Source organism: Clupea harengus, chromosome 22, assembly GCF_900700415.2.
Source record: "Clupea harengus chromosome 22, Ch_v2.0.2, whole genome shotgun sequence".
NCBI classification, from domain to species: Eukaryota; Metazoa; Chordata; class Actinopteri; order Clupeiformes; family Clupeidae; genus Clupea; species Clupea harengus.
This window is the reverse complement of record NC_045173.1, coordinates 8,306,914-8,326,592: the sequence shown is the minus strand read 5'-3', so window position 1 is coordinate 8,326,592 and position 19,679 is coordinate 8,306,914. Positions and strand designations below refer to the sequence as shown.

Sequence of the window (19,679 nt, the reverse complement as noted above, 5' to 3'; positions counted from 1 at the left end):
CAGCTGGGTATCCCTGGTAACTACCGCTACACTGCCAGATATAAAATAAACACAGAAGCAAATAAACCTGCACAAATAAAAACAAGGGACAGCTGTCTTTTAATGGTGCATTTAATAGGAACCCTGCAGGGTCTTCATTAAGGTAATAGTTTGATGAGAGACATTTGGCTTGATGAAATGGACGCACAGACCTGACTCATAAGCGAGGGGGACTGAGGAATTCTGAGTATTTTGAGTATTAAAACAGAGACAATGAGGACCGAGGATGAGGAATTAAGGCCATTCTTAAACCTACGTGGTTCTCAGAATGGTGACATGGTATTTAATGATGTGTGGCATACAACATTGGTTTACAAAAAGCATAGCTTTAGCCTATCCAGGCAACAGTAAGACAAACAAGGTATAATATCCGTGTTAACATTTTAAAATAGAGAGGTGGCAGACATAAAAAAAAGATGAAAGGGCAAGAGAGGAGGAAAGAGAAAGGAAGGTAGACAGAGAAAGAACAGTCTCCAATTTGTATGAAATGTATGAAACCTGTCAAATACGTATGGAGTAATTTCGACTATGGTTAGAGACAATGAACTATGGAGTTTGATGAAGAGTGCACTTCTAAAGAGTTGGCAGCTTTCTATTCATGGGATCTTTCATGTGAAAAATAACATAATTGATTCATTGGCCACTTTAAGGTTTTTCACTTTTGGTCTTTAGTGTCTGTGCTGGCTGTCCAGTTTAATTTAACTAAGATTAACTTGCTTTATGGGACCAAAGGCTGCAGTCAGGAAGAGAGCTCTACCCGTTCTTTTTTATTTGTTTGCTTCTATAGTTGCTCAGCAATTCCTGGGATAAAACAATAATGAAATACAGACTTCTCTGCAGACCTACACATATAACCTTTTTATTAAATGATCTGAAGTTACATACAAAATAAGGAGGATGGTTTAGAAACGGGAGTTAACTGGGGTCCCTGTAGATTTGTTATTATATTTTGAGTATTTTCAGCTGTTCAGGCAGCTTCATTGTGAAGCATGGATAAATTGTAGTTTTGAGAGGACATAGCACATTGCGCCAGGTCCAAGTTGCAAAGCTCAGTTACCCCCAGTGTCTTGCACTGTGTGCATATAAACTTGTTTTTATGTGAGAGGCGAGTATAATAGATCAATAATATAATAGCTCTTGGAACTCACTGACCACAATTTGCATCACAAGTGTATAACTTAACATTTTTCTTTCTGCAATAAAGTTATACATATATCACTAGGACTACCAGTACCCTTTCCAGTGATCCACTTTGGAAAACATACATGTTCAGCATTTATGCCCAAATAGACTTCTAATTCTTGATGTATATCACTTTTATGCACAATTATATTTGTGAACACATGCTGAAGTAAGTATTAGTAATACTACGGAAAAATAGGCTCTGGTTTTCAGCATTTATGGACTACTCCAAGCAGTAAAAAAATGCATTAATAATAAATTCCTTTACAATGATTCCACCTGGCAGAGACTTATTCAAGGAGGACAATGGCAATCAGCGAAAATTATAGCCTATTTTGATAAAGTTGGATGCTATTCAAATACAACAAAACTTTTAAATCAACTTTTAAAAAGTAATTGGCTAAACTGGACTCATAAGGTGAAAGGCAAAGTCACTCACTTTGGCCCCCTGTGCCTGACACAGGCTGAGAAAGCAGAGGGCATTGTGGGAAAATAAAAGGTGCCCACACCACTTTTGCTCTGGTGGTAATTTTGACTTAATTAGCTCTCCATCTGTCTGATGCCATACGCACTCACCATGTCTGCCAGAATGCCACCACTGCCAGCAAAAACAATCTCACCTCTTTATTAAATCACAGTGGTTGCTTTTTGTGCAAGTGATTGGAAAATGCTGTTTTAACGAATAGCTTTTTTTTTAGTTAGTAAACCTTAAAGTAAAAAATAAAGTAGCATTATAGAACTAAGTAAAACTGTGAAACGTATCAATGCAGTAAATACAAGTGTGTGTGTATGTGTATGTGTGGCTTTTTGTGTGTGTGGTGGGGTGTGTGTGTGTATGTGTGTGTGTGTGTGTGTGTGTGTTTGTGGGTTCTTGAGTGTGTGTGTATATGTGTGTTTGTGTGTTTTTGTACGTGTGTTTGTGGTTTGTAGGCCCTTCTGAGTCTCACCTGCCGGTCTTGTCCTCCATCTGTAGGTTGTAGATGAGCTCCGCGCTCAGGAGGGCCTTGTTGCTGCTGCTGCTGCTGCTGCTGCTGCTGTCACCCCAGCGCAGCTTCAGGCTCTGCGGCCCGGGGGCAGCGCACTCCAGCCGGGGGGGCGCGGGGGGCAGAGGCCGGGTGCAGGCCACCAGAGGGGCACTCAGAGGACCATTGCCCACCTCGTTTAGAGCCTGGATCTGGATGCTGTCGAGGAACACACAGAGATGAGCTCTTCGCAGGGATGGTGGACTGACACTGAGATTCAAAGGCAGCTACTTACTAAAGCATGGTCCTAAATTCATCCTTAATTAATTCCTGTGCCCATGCACCATGACTGAAAGCCTCAGAGGGGCTTCTGCCAAAATTCAACCAGGGTTTTTTTTAACAGGTGAAGAAAGGTGAAAAGGTGAAGATTGTTCATAATGATTCACAGAATTGTAGTTCAGAAACTGAAATGTACTGCAGCACTGTCAATCGAGAAAAAAAGAAGTAAATCACTCCAACCTAACATCTTTTTAAAAAACAAACAATAGTTCAAATATAATGTATCTGTGCTTTTAAAATTCTTTACTTTTATCATGGACAGCGATTAAAACATGACACAATAGCTTCAACTGCAGTAACAGTGCCTAATGCAGACTAAAGAGATACATTGTTGTATATAATTGTTCCTCAGGACATTCAAATCACACGGCCCCTCTCAGGTAAATTAGTCTCGGCCAGCCAAAAACAAAGACATCTAACCTTGAGGAATGACTCATAAGATTAAGTGATGTGCTTAATATGACAGTAATTCCCTTCCCCAGATAAATAAGTGTCATTTTGTGTCAGCTTTTCAGAACAGATTATTACTGTGCATGTTGGAGGGTGTGTGTGTGTGTGTGAGAGAGAGAGATAGAGAGAGACGAGAAAGAGAGTGTGTGTGTGAGAGAGACAGAGAGATGTGATTGTGCATTGCAGAGGAGTTGATACCCATAGTTTGAATAGAATTACATTGACCCACAGGAGGTCAAATTTCAGAAAGCTTCTTAGAGAAACAAAAACTAATCATATTGCCCTTAAAGTAAGAGCCTAGACAAAAGAACCATCCTCAGAATATCCTTGGTGTATTTTACAGTGTGTCCTCTGTAAAACAACATTGTATATTGATTAAAGTATAGGCCAATCACTGCAAAACAATCAATTAAAGATCTGGAAATAACAGTGGATAATTAACAGAAGATCAACACACAGCAATGATGAGACTCGGGTTCACGCCATTTGTTACAGGAAACAAGTAAACACAACATAAGTCTGGAAACACTGGCTGGGTTGATAGTTAGTTATATAGTAGTTGATAGCTCATGTATATTCCAAAAATAAGAAAGAAAAACACATAAAAAACACTTACGTTGTATACACTACAATACAGCTTTTATTCAAATATTGGAAGAATGTCTTCCAATGTCTTCCACCATAATGTGAATAGATGCATCTAAGCCTCATTGACCCAATGTTCGATCTCTTATTTTTAAATGACAGACGGTGCCTAATCACTCATCCACACCTACAAAGATAATCTATATGAACAATAACAACTGTTAATAAACCAACTATTGCTAAAAGTAGTCATATCTGTATGCGGAAAAAAACACGTAGCTCACATACTCCACTCACCGAGCGACAGCATTTGTATTCACATCCAACATCAACATGATGTGAGGGTGTGATTTGTGTGTGTATGCCTTAGATAGAGACGGCACACACTGTATGCAGAGGACAAACCATAACATTGTGACTCACCAAATAGGTTAAAAACATCAGCCCACCATGGGTACACTCAGCTAATTAACCCTTACAAACATGAATAACACACACTCTCTGCACCCCACCCACCCCCTCACCACAAATCCCTCAGTAATAACACACACACGCACACACTCACACAAAAACACACACACAAAAACACACAGACACTCACAACCGGTATGCGGACATACACCTGACACCCAACCCTTAATTTCTGAGGAGTAAAACTGTAGAAAGCTCTTGCATTGTTCGTACATCATTTCAATCGGAATTCAACAACATTTCTTTTCAAAATGTCAATAACATTGAAGAGGGTGAAGTCTGAATTATTGAAGTGCCAGACTTTGTGTGCTGTGCTGACACCAGAAATAGCCTCTTTATGGACCTACAGTGTCTGACTGAGACTGCGGGCATCATTCAAAGGCAACAACAACAACAAAAATGCTTTCCTGTCTGACATTTGCACGGCACAACAACACAGGAGTTAACCTTTCTACAGATTGCATTAGGCAACCAGGCTGCAATGATGGAGGGAGATTATCCATTGATCAACATTTTAGTTAGCAAAAGGGCTAATGTATGCCAAACTCAAAGCCACGGTCTACATAAAGGAGAGCCAGCATGCCAGTGAGATGTAAGAAGTTGTTTAAACATTTCTGCTCATGTTGGGTCAGACTTCAGAATTCATTGTTCCCATCATCGAAAAGTAGGCAACCTACTTTTAAACGAATGGAATTCTACTATGTGAGAATGACTGCCACATCCGTTAATCTTCCAATTCCAATAACCCATTACCTGGTGAAACTTATTTTCATTTTACATTTCACATTGCAGATTTTATGGTGGAGTCTTTAATATAAATCAGTAGGACTTACTTTAGCTCCTCTCTGTCAGAGAGTGCTACAGATAATTGGCTACAAGCAATACAATTGGCAACTGACTGCAGGGACACAGCCTTAGAGTATGAAATGTATCAAGTAGTCCAGGTGTGCATCTTACGATTAAAATGAACATAACGCATTTGTCAGAAAACATATTTGTTGTCATGACTAGAGTGTTATAGTGCCTTTGCAGAGATGAAGAATGTAAAGGTATAAAGGGAAATAAATGAACTGTGTGAGGACTGTTAGAGTTATTCAGATTAGATCCTATAGTGAGGTGTGCATTTCAGACTTGATGTCAATCCATCCTCTGGGCAGATTGAGGATCTTACTTCATAGAATCTGAGCCAGAATGCAAGTGGTCCCAGATTCACATTCTATAGTTCTGCATAGATTCTTAAAATACCAGGGTATATTAAAGTAACACTATGCAACAATTTGACACTTTTTGAGGTATGGTTTTATAGGCAACTAGTTTTGGTACCATCCTCAAATTCATTTTGATAGCATATGGTCTTGTGAGGGACAGATACAAACCTGTGTCTTTCCCACTAGCCCTCCAGGATATGAACTATGCAGTTCTGTGTTTCCTGGCTTGAACACCTTGCAAAAATGGAAGAAAAGCTTTCACAGCATGACATTGCCAGCTATACTGCCAAAAGACACCAGCTAGTGTGGTGGCAAGCTTCTATCAGTGTCAACTGGGCTGTTGGTGGTGTTTGCAAAGTTTTGCTGCTTTAATACCTATTCTTTCATAAAAAAATGCCTTTCCCATTTATTTCACATAGTTTTCAGTTTCTCCCCACTATACTTTAATGATCAGATAAGTAAGCAAGGACCCAGCCTGAGAGAATCCATTAACTATTCAGTCACTGCTCCAACTGTGAAGACAACAGCTCTCCCAGTGCACCAAAAAGCCTCTCTGTCCCTGGATGGCAAACCCCCCTGCTGTCTCAATCTGAAACTAAATCAGGCACCACATAGAAAATCTCTGCCAAATTATGCCACAGGAAAGTTTGACAATGGCAATGACAGTGGACTCATGCAGAGCTGAAAATCACTGGCAGAAAATAAGGACACTCAGGAAATGAACACACACACACACGCACACACAACACACACACCTTTACACACAAAGATAGAAACCACGGGGGGGGGAGAGAGAGAGAGAGAGAGAGTGAGAGAGAGAGAGAGAGAGAGTCCTCACCTGTACTCTGTGTCGGGCTGCAGCTGCTGGATGAGATGGCAGGTGGTGGTGCCGTCCAGGCTGATTCTGCACTCCCCCAGGTGCAGCTCATAGCTGCTGATCTCAGCCCCGTTGCAGCAGGGCTCGTCCCAGCGCAGGGCCAAGCAGGTGGAGGGCGAGTAGTCCCCGCAGCCTGTGGGGTCCTGCTCCAGCACGCACAGCCCCGACACCACCTCCGGAGCGCTGGCTGGCGTGTGGCAGCTCACAGCCTCGCTGTAGGGACCCGCGCCAGCCTGGTTGGCCGCCTGGAAGACACAAACATGACGGGTAGTTACCTGGAGTTGAGTTACCAACACATTCATATTGAGGGCAAACTGTGAACTGTGAAGTGCGAAAGCCTCAATGTGTTCAGGAGTGAGGGCTTGATGGAACAGGACATATGATAGAGATGGAGGATAGAGGCTTTTAGTGTTATGGTGGAGGGTGCACTAGCGCTTGGTGGAAATGATGCACGCAGTGCAGGGAATACAGAGGTGCTCTCACAGTGGTACTTTATATTCCCTGTACATGTTTGTCTCTATCTTGCTATATGTCTAGCTCTATCACACACACACACACACACACACACACACACACACACACACACACACACACACACACACACACACACACACACACACACACACACACACACGCACAAACATCTGTATCGGTTGTATCCTAGTATTTCCAGAATAATACCTGCATAATACAATTTGTTTTTCCTCAGTGATTTAAAAAAGTTTAATTCTATAACAACCAATATCATAAATATAAAAGTAAATTATCATCAACATCATTATCATTACCAACCATTTATGAAATCTTGCAGCAAGCATAGTCTCTCTCCCTCTCTCTCTCTCTCTCTCTCTCTCTCTCTCTCTCTCTCTCTCTCTCTCAGTCTAAAATGCTAAAAGGAAGCCTGTTTTAAACTAGGGTCAGACCAATACTGCATCACGACTGAAGCAGCTCCCCGTCCTGGTTGTAATGTACCACTGATTTGATTTATGGCTGTGAAGGCTGCGGACCATCGTCCCGAGGGCGGCATGCAGTCTGACCCACGCCGATCAGACTGACAATCACCGTCACTACCATAAAGAATATGGGCAGTAGGTCCCTTTCAGTGACTCCGTTTAAAGAACTGTCAAACGCTGCACTGATGCACAGTGGGAGTAAACAGCTGGCTTTCAGCAAACAGCTATTCTAACATCTGTCGAGTTGGGCTCACATCCTTAGCCCCTTGGGGAGCAGACGGCATAGGTTTGTTGGCAATGGAGTAGAAGCCACTTTAATACCTGCTCTCTGAGACATAGCTTTTCAGCAGTCTGACAGTTCAGGCGTGTGACGCATACTTATAGGAGCTCCTGTGAACACATTTACACATTTAACACCTTTCACGCAATGTTTCCATTCCCTTTGGTATCTCTGTGTTCCAGTAAGAGGTGACTGATCTGACTAATCTCGTTGGTCCTCACCGTGTTGTTACTGCCAAATATCTCTGAACGTCTCGCCAGTGCACCAACACTGATCCTTGTTAAAGGGGTGTCTCCTACTCGTAAGTTTATAAAAGACTGGCAATAGCAAGAGAAAGAAGTTCCTAATTATCGAGCTAGCACTGGTAAGTCGTTGGTATGAGTGGTGGCATTGGGGCGGTTGGTGTTGTGCTGTGGCCCGTCGTGGTTCTGGTCCAATACCTGCAGCCTGCAGCAGTAATGCGTGGCGGGGGCCAGGTCAGAGATCTCACACTGAGTGTCACTGCCGCAATAAATCAGCTCCATGGGCTCTTCGTCATGGCCCCACTCCAGGCGGTACTCTGCGATGTCTGCGCCCGAGGTCTCTGGACTCTGGAGGACAGGGAGGGATGCACACACACACACACACACACACACACACACACACACACACACTTAAAGCATAACAGGAATCCCTACGGAACTTTTATTTTATCAATTTAATAACCTAATGAACAATTTCATAACCTTATGATCAATTGAATAGCCTCAGGCAGCCTTTTGTTTTTGTGTTTCTTTGATTTCTGTGGATGACACTATGTAGTGTCTATTGTATTACATCCTGTCCTGTGTTCAGTTCTGATGTGAAAAAGACATGTCATGGAAATGACTAGGGCTTTATTATGTATGTATGTTAATGCAGGGTGCTTTTTTCAGTAGCCAAGTAGCACTCCCTATTAGCACAACAATAATGGAGAAAACTAATTAATTCACACATTCATTCATTCTTTCAACGTCTTTTTCAAATCCTTGTGAACTTCTTTTTCTTTGATGATACAATTCGTTTTCTCCATTATTGTTGTGCTAATAGGGAGAGCTACTTGGCTAGTGAAAAAACAGCAACACGCAACTGAGCTGTATGCCAAAGCACGGCAAGGCAAGGCATGTACCAAGGCAACACATTATCCAGTATGTTTGGTTATGAGCTAGTCACGTGTTATATTTAAACTGTCCAGAATTTGGCCAGACGTACCTCCCAGCTCACAAGGACACAAGTACTGGATGTGAGGGTGAGAGACGGGGCCCCACACTGGCCTGGGGGCCCAGCGGCGGTCGTCACCTCCGTGGCTTCAGAGAAAGGTCCGTACTGTTGGCAGGGGGTGGGGTAGAAGAGAGGAGAGGAGAGGAGAGGAGAGGAGAGGAGAGGAGAGGAGAAGAGAGGAGAGGAGAGGGATATTACATCTTTCAGCATGCATTGTAGATCAAACTTGTTGTGAGTCGCCTCAGCCTCTGACTCACAGAGCAAGGCTTCCCAATCTCATGTTGCAAAGGAGGACACAACCAACCCAAACAGCTTGAACAGAGATAGGGCTCAAATGCTAATGCATTTCTCCTTCTTGGTTTAGGGCCAAGCGGTGAACGTAAACACAGCTGTGATGGAGAGGCGCGGGCTGCTCTGAATGCAAGAGTGGAGTTTGGGCCAGGACCAGAGCCTAATGTATCTAAATGTGTCTGATCTGGCGTTGTGTTTACAGCTCTGGAGCGTCCGAGAAGCTGTGCTCATATGCACAGCCGTGAAGCACTGATGTACTGGCTTTGTGGTGTTAGCGCGAAACTGACCATTGGTCATTTTTTTATTTTATTTTCAGTGCTGATTAACGACTCCAAGCAATTGCTGCTGAACTCTGTCCAGGTATTTCCTGAGAAACAATTTAAGAAGCGTAGCAGTGGCTTTGTTCTCCGTGCAGATCTGGAGTCATGAGTAGCGCTGAGCGGGTAGTGTGCAGAGGGCAGAGGGCAGAGGGTAGTGTGCAGAGGGTAGAGGGTTGAGGGTAGTGGGCAGAGGGCAGAGGGCAGAGGGCAGAGGGTAGTGTGCAGAGGGTAGAGGGCAGAGGGTAGAGGGTTGAGGGTAGTGTGCAGAGGGTAGAGGGTTGAGGGTAGTGTCCAGAGGGCAGGGGGCATGTGACAGGGCATGGCTGGGCATGTGTCGCGTGTCTGAGGTGGCAGAGCGAGACGGTGCGTCACCCAACTCACCCCGGCCTCATTGGTGGCGCGCAGGCGGAAGCTGTAGGTGGCGCCGGGGAGCAGGCTGCCCACTGTGCACTCCAGCTCCGGACCGTGGTACACCTCTGCAGGCTCCGCCTCCCCCTCGCTCATCACCAGACTGTACTCAGTCACTTCACAAGAGCCTTCAGAGGACGGACACTCTGAGAGAGAGAGAGAGAGAGAGAGAGAGAGAGAGAAAGAGAGAGAGAATATTTATTAATTGGATATGCTGTGAAATGTATTTGTGGCTAAACAGGATGTTAGGATGTTGTACATGGAAAAATCATGGCAGGTCATCAGTCACTGACACATACTCTCACATAGTCTCTGCGTTTCTGCGTTTCTGCGTCATCAGTATCTTTGGTCTGCACTGATTTACATATGGTCTGTGAAAGTGTAGAAATCTTGTTGATGCCTTCGAGGGGCACTGTATTCTCCAAATTAAATTGAAAAAGAAGCACATTTATTCTGAAACTGAGCTGGACCTCAGCCTCAGAAACGTTGTCAATTACTCCCACAGATCCCCTCGCGCAGACCAAAACACACTGACTACTGCAGTGAAGACATGGCAGTGTGTTATGGTGGTGTCGCCTGAATCAGCTCTGCAGACCTACGTCACACCAATTATTAAACCAATGACGAACAAAGAGATGGAAAATTGTTTTGTTTTTCCCGCTTGGGTAAGGGCAATTTTGATAGCAGGTGGTCCTCTGGGTTGTTCTGGTTTGTGTACGTGTTTGTGTGTGTGCATAGGTGTGTAGGTGTGTGTGTGTCTAATTGAACCATTATTCCACATTTTCTAAAGTATGCTATACCAACAAGCTTGGTGAATCCCTCAGTGCTCTTCCCAACACTGTATTTGCAGTATGGAGATTCCTTTTGTTGTTTCTTGCCTCATTGATTTGGTCAGATTATCTGTTCTACCAATCAGAGCTAGGGAGCAACGCCTCAGTACCCTCTTCTGTGATCATTTCCTACTAAGCTGAGCCTGATCAATATTTTGAGGTGAGGGTTTGTTTTTCGTCCCTTTACGTCATATAGTTTAACATCCTAGAGACTTTTATACTTCTTCTTATTACCTTTGCGGGGGCTTTCATGGGTGACGTTAATGGCTTCCTCCAAAGCTTGTTAATAAAATGTCCATGCAACACAAACACCTCAAGGTAATCACCTGTATTATGCTTTGATTGGTTTAGGCCATCTGAGTGTAACATGTTATTTTGGTAATAACAGGAAGCAGATAATGAGAGGGACTAGGGCCTGGTGTTGTGGCTGTTTATTGGCTGCTTAACTTAAGGTTGGCTAATGTCTGTGAGCCATTAAGCAGTTTGCACTAAGAAGCACAAAGTCAAAACAAAGCCTGGCCTATTTTTTGATTAAGGTACTGATAATGCTTCTGCATTGCACCTCAGAAAAAAACAAATACGTATGCTTGCACACCACACTCCGAGTATGTGTTTATGTGCGTGTGTGTGTGTGTTTCTACACATTTTTTAGTGTGAGTACCATTTATTTTGTGATTGGATGCCTGACTGTAAGTGGGTTGGTGAGAGAGTGTGTGAGTGGCCGTGTGTGCGTTCACACTCGCACGTTCTTGAGCAGGAAAACACTTACCCCATTGTAACTGCACTTCCTTGTGTTTGGCTTTGCCGATGACACGCGGAGCCTGGCAGGGTCCTGGTGCCACACTTAGTGTGCGGACTGGCAGGCTCTCAGAACACTGCAGACAAACCAGAGCACAAAGGGGATGGTGACATAGCAACTAATCTCACAGTCAATTCAAAACCATCTTTAGCTAAGACGAGCACACAGAGAACACCCCCCCCCCCCCCCCCCCCCCCCACCACCACCCCCCCCACCACCACCACCTGCCACGCCTATCCCATAATGCACTTGTCAGGGGACCTACCTGGCTGTGGCCTCCGGTGCTGATGCTGCAGATGCGAAGCCTGTACAAAGTGCCAGGTTTCAAGTGATCACATTCACACTCTGTGGCTGGCCCACTGTAAGCAATGTCCCACTGGTTGGCTGTGAACACACAGGTCAAAGGTTATTCATCCCCTATAAGCCCACCGATAGGCCAGACTTGTGCTGTACTCAGTATATACAGTGAGGTGCCCTTCGTAGCCACAAGTTGCGTTTGTCTAGGGCTTTCTATCTGAGCAAATGATTCTAGAAAATGTGGGACAAACATGAACCCAAAGATGACTTATTAGAGTTGTTGCGTTAAGGGGCTGAATGTCCTAAAGTGTTTGTTATGAAGTGTAATTGTCCTGGTTTTCTACTGAGCTTGGTTGTTAGATACACAACACATGTGAAGGAGTGGGATATTCTCACCATCAGAACTGCCTTCTGAAATCTCCAAGAGGTATGTCAAGATTTCTGAGCCACCATTATCTTGAGGAGGATCTAAAATGGAAAGAGACATTGAATTTATTTTTCTTTGTGAGTGTGTGTGTGTGTGTGTGTGTGTGTGTGTATGTGCATGAATGTGTAGCATACCCGACAGCTAGGTACACATACACAAAAAATGCACACATACACACACTCACACACAGACCTGTAATTAAAAATGTAATGCAGCCAGTGAATACCATCTGCTTGGTCCAAGTACATTTCTGCTCACAGAGAGTCCCTCTAATCGAATAGCTTTTATAATTTCAGAGCGGCTGTGCAGTGTCAAGAATTTTCAAACACACACACACACACACACATCTATATTGCTCTCTCTCTCTCTCTCTCTCTCTCTCTTTTTTTGTCCTCAGTCTGTCCTTATTATACCCCATTTCACTGTGAAGCTGTAAGGTGTGATGGCTCCCTTCACACAGGGCTTAGATGGGGGACCAGGTTTGTCGGGGCTTGTAGTGCAGACCAGGACCTCGCTGGGGCTGCTGCGGCCCTCCACATTAGACGCAATCAGCTGTGACAAAAAGAGAGAGGAAGAGAGCGAGAGAGCAAGCATGAAAGAGATTCTGTTAAAACAACATCAAAAACCCAGCTCATTATAGATCTGTATCCATCAAAGAACACCACACCACCAAAAGCTGCATGAATGACCTTTGTGCATCAACAAAATTTGCCCACAGAGGTGACATAACACACTTGTTTTTGTTTCCCATCCCACAGTGCTTTAAAAATCAGTTGGCACATTATTAAGTGTCTCACTTAAAATAAAAACATATTGCAACTCGTTGTATGTAATGTAAGAGGTCAAGCTCGATTAGAGAAAGACAAAAGCAGGATCATCCCCCAGTGGTCCAGTGAGACTCCAACCACTTCCAAGCAGCCAGAGGAGCGCACTCAGAAGTGGGGAGAGAGGAGAGATTAGAACAACACAAAGGGTGAGCCATGAATCATGGCCACTTAGCTGTGCATCACTCCGCATGGTTAATAGAGGATCATCAGCAGATTCATGGGACTCATTCATGGGCCACAGTGTGCTTGTGTCAGTGTGACAGATTTATCACGTTGCACAACACCACCTTTCCTCTCTCTCTCTCTCTCCCAATCAAATACACACACACATTCTCTATCTCTATCTATCTATCTATCTATCTATCTATCTATCTATCTATCTATTAAATTCAAATTAAGCTTTATTGGTATGACCATAACATTCTACAGCATTGCCAAAGCATTTTGTTTGGGGGTGTACGCTGTATGCACAAGCTATTCTCTCTCTCTTTCTCTTTCTCTCTCTCTCAAACACACCCACACACACACCCTCTCTCTCTTACACACACATATAAACAGATATTTTAATTCTTTACTCTATCTATCTATCTACTCTATCTTTACTCTATCTCTATCTCTATCTATCTATCTATCTATCTATCTATCTATCTATCTATCTATCTATTAAATTCAAATTAAGCTTTATTGGTATGACCATAACATTCTACAGCATTGCCAAAGCATTTTGTTTGGGGGTGTACGCTGTATGCACAAGCTATTCTCTCTCTCTTTCTCTTTCTCTCTCTCTCAAACACACCCACACACACACCCTCTCTCTCTTACACACACATATAAACAGATATTTTAATTCTTTACTTGATTCTGCCAATCACATTTTCCAACGTAAGGGATTCAAATATTTCCAGAGATAATATCCACCCTTTGACAATGGTACAGGAAATACTGCCTACGCCACAAAGCAAGGCTAGCTAAGGCTACCAGTCACAGCTGAGATGGAGCAAACCTTTGCCAGCTGTCTGGCCCTTTTCTTAGTAGTAATTCACAAGGGTTGAGCTGCGCCTTAAGAAATTGTAATTTGTTTGTTCTCTGGTGAGGTAGCACGGGGAAAAGTTTCAGTGCAGTGAAGTTTCTTCCTCCTCTTCCTAACAGGGAGTTTTTCCTTGCCCCTGTCGCCATTATGCTTGCTCTAGCAGTGTTCAGGCCCTGGGCTCTGTAAAGCACCCTGAGGCTATATAAATGTATTGAATTGAATATAATTGAATATAATTCTGAACCTAGTGGCTTAAATGAAGAATTAGATATGATCTTTCACTCAGTCATTGTCTTTGTTTATGGGTGTGTCCCATGTAAAAGCTAATATTGTGAATATTGAGAATGTGTTGGTGCTATGTAATGATGCAATATGTTGGCAATTGGCTTCATGGGTGCTCAGGTAAGCCCTCGCTCACTGATAGGTGCACCTATATAGCAACCCACATATAGGCTGACCCATCATTGCATTGCTCTTTTTTGAGTCCAATATGGACTAAAACGTTTTGTACATATTTATCACTATCTGTACTGCCCGGCAATGTAACAAATAGAAATATTAAAAATCCAGACTTCAGTATGAATTCCTTTTTTTGTTCTCTGTGCAAGTCCTTCCTTGCAGCACTAAAACCTTGAAGGGCTGCCAATTGAAGACACACACAGACACACACACACACACTCACACACACACACATAAATTACAAACAAAATGGCCCTGTCACCATGGAACACATCTCAGGAGCAATTTTGAGTAAGAGGGTATTGTTATTTTGAAAAAGAGCGTACTGTTATTTTGTATTTTGAGCACCCATTAAATGTCTCAATTCACAGTCACTTAACTGACTGAACATCTAAGAGTGACACACACCTCACCCCACTCCTGGCTCCATTCAGAGGTAGGAAAGTGGGAAAAAAATGTATCCCCAAATGTAACTATATATGCTGTTTGCCCAGGGCAGACGATGACTGTAGTGGAGTAATCATGAATAACTGAGTGAGTTAGGGTCTGAGTGGTATATAATCAACCAGAGGGGCTAGTGGCTCTTACCCGGAATTTATACTGTGTGCTCCTCTTCAGCCCTTCAACAGTACAGGTCAAGTTCTCTCCAGTGTACTTTGGGTGAAACTCGGTTCCCTGCAGGAGCACAGGATAAAAGAACACACCGGTCAGCTCACATGCTACAAATCACACCTTACACTCACAGGTGAGCACATTTTCACATATATTACGTATGTGTGTAACTACATATTATAACCATGTGCACTAACAGTGCACACACATACAATAGAAAATCTACTAAAACCTCAATTAATGTTGATGTTGGGTTAGAGGCAGAATCTATGATTCTGGCAAAAGGTTGTTGTTATTTGAGCTAAACAGCCAATCAAATTAACCCTGCCTTCATGTTGATTGGCTGGGATTATTTATGGCTCATTCCAAGCCACTATGTTTGTTTCCCATTCACAGAGCCAGGACTATGTACAAACACCCAAGTTTCCTTAAGCACATGCACAGAACGGACAACTAGAGGGCCGTGAAAAGCAATTAGCTGAATCTGACAAAAAGTCTATTAGATTAGAATCGCGGAGATTAGATTAGAATCGTTTAGCTCATAAGCTATCTGTCACAGACCTGTTCACACACTTATGAAAAGCAAACATTAAGGTTTCTATCAGTATCTAAAGATCAAAGTTCGAATAATAAACCAAATCAATAATTAAACCAGTACTACCAAGGGCATATTGTGCCAAGATAGAAATGGGTAATTTAATTTCAGAATTGGCCATTTTTTCTGATAGTCACAAAAAACTTAATGAGAGTGTGTTGACTGTCATATTGAAAGCTAAGGTGTAAAACATTGATAAGGGCCCTTGTACGTGGAACTTTAACAACTATGATAAAAAACAACTGTGACAAATGTAATGTGTTGACGGGAGGGGTTTCGGAGCAGGATATTCAGAAGTCTGTGGATGGTTTAGTGATGCATCTGCTGCTCAGTGTCCCAAAGTTCTGGAGTGTTTGACTCAAGCGGTGCCTGTTGCATGCGGACTGACTGGGCCAGCTCTGGGCCAGCTCTGGGACGGACTCACTTTGTTCTCCTCCTGGATCTCCAGCGTGTAGGCCATGTGCTCCTCGGCCGAGCAGCCGTCGGGCCGGTTCCACTCCAGCGTGATCCAGGTGATGCCGGCTCGCACCAGCCGGGGAGCGTGCGGCAGATGGGGAAGGCTTCCAGTCGTGTAGAACACCACCTCGGTGCTGAGACCACTGCAGTACACACACACACACACACACACACACACACACACACACACACACACACACACACACACACACACACACACACACACACACACACTTTTACTTTACAGCCACATACTTCACAAATGCAATCTTTGCGTCAATACCCACCATTGATGAGTCTGTGTGAGGGTAGGGGGGCGTCTGCACAGGGAGTCGTACTTTTGTGTTTACTCTCATGTAACTTTAAGTTACTTTTTGAGATTTGTGCTTGGGTCAAAAACAACCATTTCCTACAGTGTCAAGATAGGGACCTTTAACAAGTTAAAGATGAATGCCCTTCACTCTGATTGCTTGCCTTTCAGTTTCATGGGAAATGGTTCAGCCTGGTATGAAAATAGACTCTCTCCAATAGAGAAATGTGGTGGAACTCGAAATGGTTTTATCCACAAGCTTAAATGTGAAAACTTTATTCTCTCTGAAGCGGTATATAAATATCAATTCTGTGGAGCAACCGCCATGATGGCTTCCATCTCAATGAACCCCCCAGATGCATTAATGGAGGAATTCATCTCCACTTACACCTCCGCACTGAGACACAGGGCCTTCGCGCCTCCATGACCAGCCCGCAGCACCAGGTATAAATCCCTCCGACGGAGATTGCGTTTGCACTCTCTATTCCTCTCAGTGGGCCCGAATGTAATCCATTACGGAAAGGCATCCCGTTCCCCGCAAGTTTACAAGCCAATGTCATTTCCTCCTCTGCGGGGGCTACTGCTCGTTCCATCTCAAGCTGGGAGGGGTTTAACGAGGTTCTGTCATTGGCGGGAGCCGATAAAAACAGCCAACAGTCTCAGACAGGACAGGACGCGCCACGTATCGTCCCTTGATTTCTCCTTCATGCTATTTCTCCTTCAACTTGGTCTGACAGTCTCTCCCCATTTTTTTCCCCAAGGAGAGAGAGTGTGTGAGAGAGGGGGAGAGATGGGGATATATAGAGAGAGGGGAGGAGAGAGGGAGAGAGAGAGAGAGAGAAGGGGGGAGAGAGGGCTCTGTATTCTAAGTTAATAAAATGAAATGTAGTGTCTATAACTCTTACATCAAGGTGACTTCCCCATCCCTGTGCCCCATTAAGAAGAGAGAAATGAAGACATTACTGGATAATTCACTGCAAATGGTTCGGTAGTAACAGGTGGCGAGACACCTGGCATTATTCAGAGAGCCCCAAACAGGAATCTACGGCATCACCTTTGTCAGTAAATGCTCTTCACTAAAGGATTTAGTGGTTACTTGCTTACTTGCCGGGTGGAACCACACGTACCTCATGCCAATGTCATTCCGCGCAGCCACTCGAAACGTGTACGCCATGGCCGGACACAGACGAGTCAGTTTACAGTGCCGTTGGCTCCCAAAGTAGCATTCTCTGAAAACATTGTTCCTCTTGCCCTGCAAAAGAATGGACCATTGTGGACCAATGGGTGAGGATAATTACCAAAACTGTATTAGCATCCAACTCTTTGGTTACTCTTGATTACATCTGTAGTATCTTCTGAGAATTAAGAGTTCAGTACAGCTGAGAGTAGATAAAAAAGAAGAAACTTTTTAAACATAGACTGGTATTATTTGAGTATAAAAACTGGAACATTACTGTAGTGAACGGAACAGATAAGCAGCACTGTGTCAGCACCAGGAAGTCTCTATCTCCCAATCACATCACTTCGATACCTATTCAGGTTCATACAACTCATACTTGTCTCCATGAACTCTCTCTATTCCCTCTGCTAAGATCCTTAGCTCAGAAAAAATATCTATAGATCCTGATTGTATTGATGCAGAAGGGGCTCTCCAGTTGAATTTGTATCAGACCATGTCATTCATTTTCTTACCATATCCAAGCAACACAGGGTCAAATCAAACTACTACAGTAAGACAGCACAAAGATGTGCACTCTCTTCTCAGCTATCCAATCTAAACTCAGCCTTCAGGTAAACCTTGGGGCCACTCCAGATGCATGGGCCCTGGGACTGGGGGCCTTGGAGCTTGAGAGCACTGATGCTAGAGGAGATAAACACACAGCCCAGGTCCACTCAGGGGCCAGATCAAAATAGAGAAATGGGGTTTACCTCGTCCCACTCTAAAAGGTAGTTGCTGATCTTCGATCCATTGTCGACAGGAGGCTAGAGAGGAAGAGATAAAGAGTGAGGGAGGAGAGAGAGACGAGGAGTGGGAGACAGAATGGGGTGGGCAAAGGGGTTGACTATGTGAGTCAGTGAGTGAGGAATTGGGCTTGTGAATGCATGAATGACAGATCTGAGCAAGTGAGTCAGTGAATGGGCAAGTGAGAATGTCACAGTGTGGTTTTGTCAGGGGGGTGCGGGGTGCGGGTTGCTCTTACCTTCCACTGGAGCGTGAGGGAGCTCTTAGTGCGGTGGGAGAGTTTGGGGGGGAAGGGACAGTCAGGGGTGCTGCTGTGGGTGGTGAACGCTCCTGCCTCCGAGCACGAGCCTTTCGCTGAGTTATGCATGGTGTTCACTCTGCAGATCACACACACACACACACACACACACACACACACACACACACACACACACACACACACACACACACACACACACACACACACACTCCAGTAACCAAATAGCTATGCCCCGGAAACATCCTAATCACATTTGAGCAAAGCTCTCCCCTCTTTTCAGACTCTGACCTAACACAACCTCCAGCAGCAAGACCAAGAGAGACACTCTGATCATAAACACAAGCATCACCCAGCTGCTCTCTGGCTTTTATGGCCAACCAAAAGACTCATACTGGGGACCCTGTGTGCCTGCGTGAGGGGGGGTGTGGAGAGGCTTGATGCGTGGACAGATGTCAGGGGAATGAACGCATGTTAGCGCGTGATGCTGAGAGGCCGGTAATTCATGTAGCTTGGGGTCAGGTTCCGAAGGGTATGGGAGAGCTCAGATACGACGGCAAAGAGAGTTTCGGCACGGCAAGTGAGAACATACATTAAAAGCACACTACGGGACATAGCATAAAATCAAAACCTAAATGTTTCGCGTTTTAAACAAAGCTCATTTGTACACTGCTCCATATTTTTTTTCAAAAGCAGCTGGCGTTGTAGAGTGTGAATATGAAGGTGCCACGGTCATGTGGCTAAGGTCAGCTGTGTCAGCAGAGGACAGGAGCAAAATGAACACACATGCCTTGACTGAGCGGCGCACCATTTTCAATAAACGCAACCAAGTCTTAGTGCAATACAAAACAGCCAACTGATTGCCAGCTAAATAAATAAAAGTAAATCAATAAAGGAGTACGGCAATAACAGCTGCCATCAGCAGAATGCCAAATCTAGTGAACAAAAGCTGTTGAGTCAAATGAAGGTTTCACAGGAGAAGAGAGGTGTGTGGACATACCTTATATGGTAGTCTGTTGCAGGTCGTAGGTCTTTCAAACTGCACTCCAACTCCTCTCCACTGGACCAGAATAAAAGAGAATGATTAAGGCCAAAGACCCAAAGACCTAAACACTTACAGGCAGCATACCTACAACCTCAAAAATGCCAACAGCTGTAGTCCATGGCCATAATGACCTTAGTATTGAACATACTTACAAAGCTGGGAGAAATGA

General features: G+C 44.0%; 1 protein-coding gene across 1 annotated transcript in view; it reads right to left on the bottom strand.

Annotated features, from left to right (window-relative positions):
• fndc3ba (fibronectin type III domain containing 3Ba) overlaps window positions 1-19,679 on the bottom strand; it is a 104,756-nt gene that overhangs the window by 6,481 nt on the left and 78,596 nt on the right. Inside the window, exons 10-24 of the mRNA XM_031560055.2 lie at window positions 19,466-19,525; window positions 18,448-18,586; window positions 18,176-18,229; window positions 17,374-17,498; window positions 15,905-16,079; window positions 14,862-14,948; window positions 12,371-12,509; window positions 11,927-11,998; window positions 11,499-11,617; window positions 11,204-11,309; window positions 9,578-9,750; window positions 8,577-8,690; window positions 7,787-7,936; window positions 6,075-6,358; window positions 2,169-2,402 (exon numbers count right to left, since the gene is read on the bottom strand). Of these exons, the coding sequence (XP_031415915.1) occupies window positions 2,169-2,402; window positions 6,075-6,358; window positions 7,787-7,936; window positions 8,577-8,690; window positions 9,578-9,750; window positions 11,204-11,309; window positions 11,499-11,617; window positions 11,927-11,998; window positions 12,371-12,509; window positions 14,862-14,948; window positions 15,905-16,079; window positions 17,374-17,498; window positions 18,176-18,229; window positions 18,448-18,586; window positions 19,466-19,525 (2,031 nt within the window). The remainder of the gene's footprint in view (window positions 1-2,168; window positions 2,403-6,074; window positions 6,359-7,786; window positions 7,937-8,576; window positions 8,691-9,577; window positions 9,751-11,203; window positions 11,310-11,498; window positions 11,618-11,926; window positions 11,999-12,370; window positions 12,510-14,861; window positions 14,949-15,904; window positions 16,080-17,373; window positions 17,499-18,175; window positions 18,230-18,447; window positions 18,587-19,465; window positions 19,526-19,679) is intronic.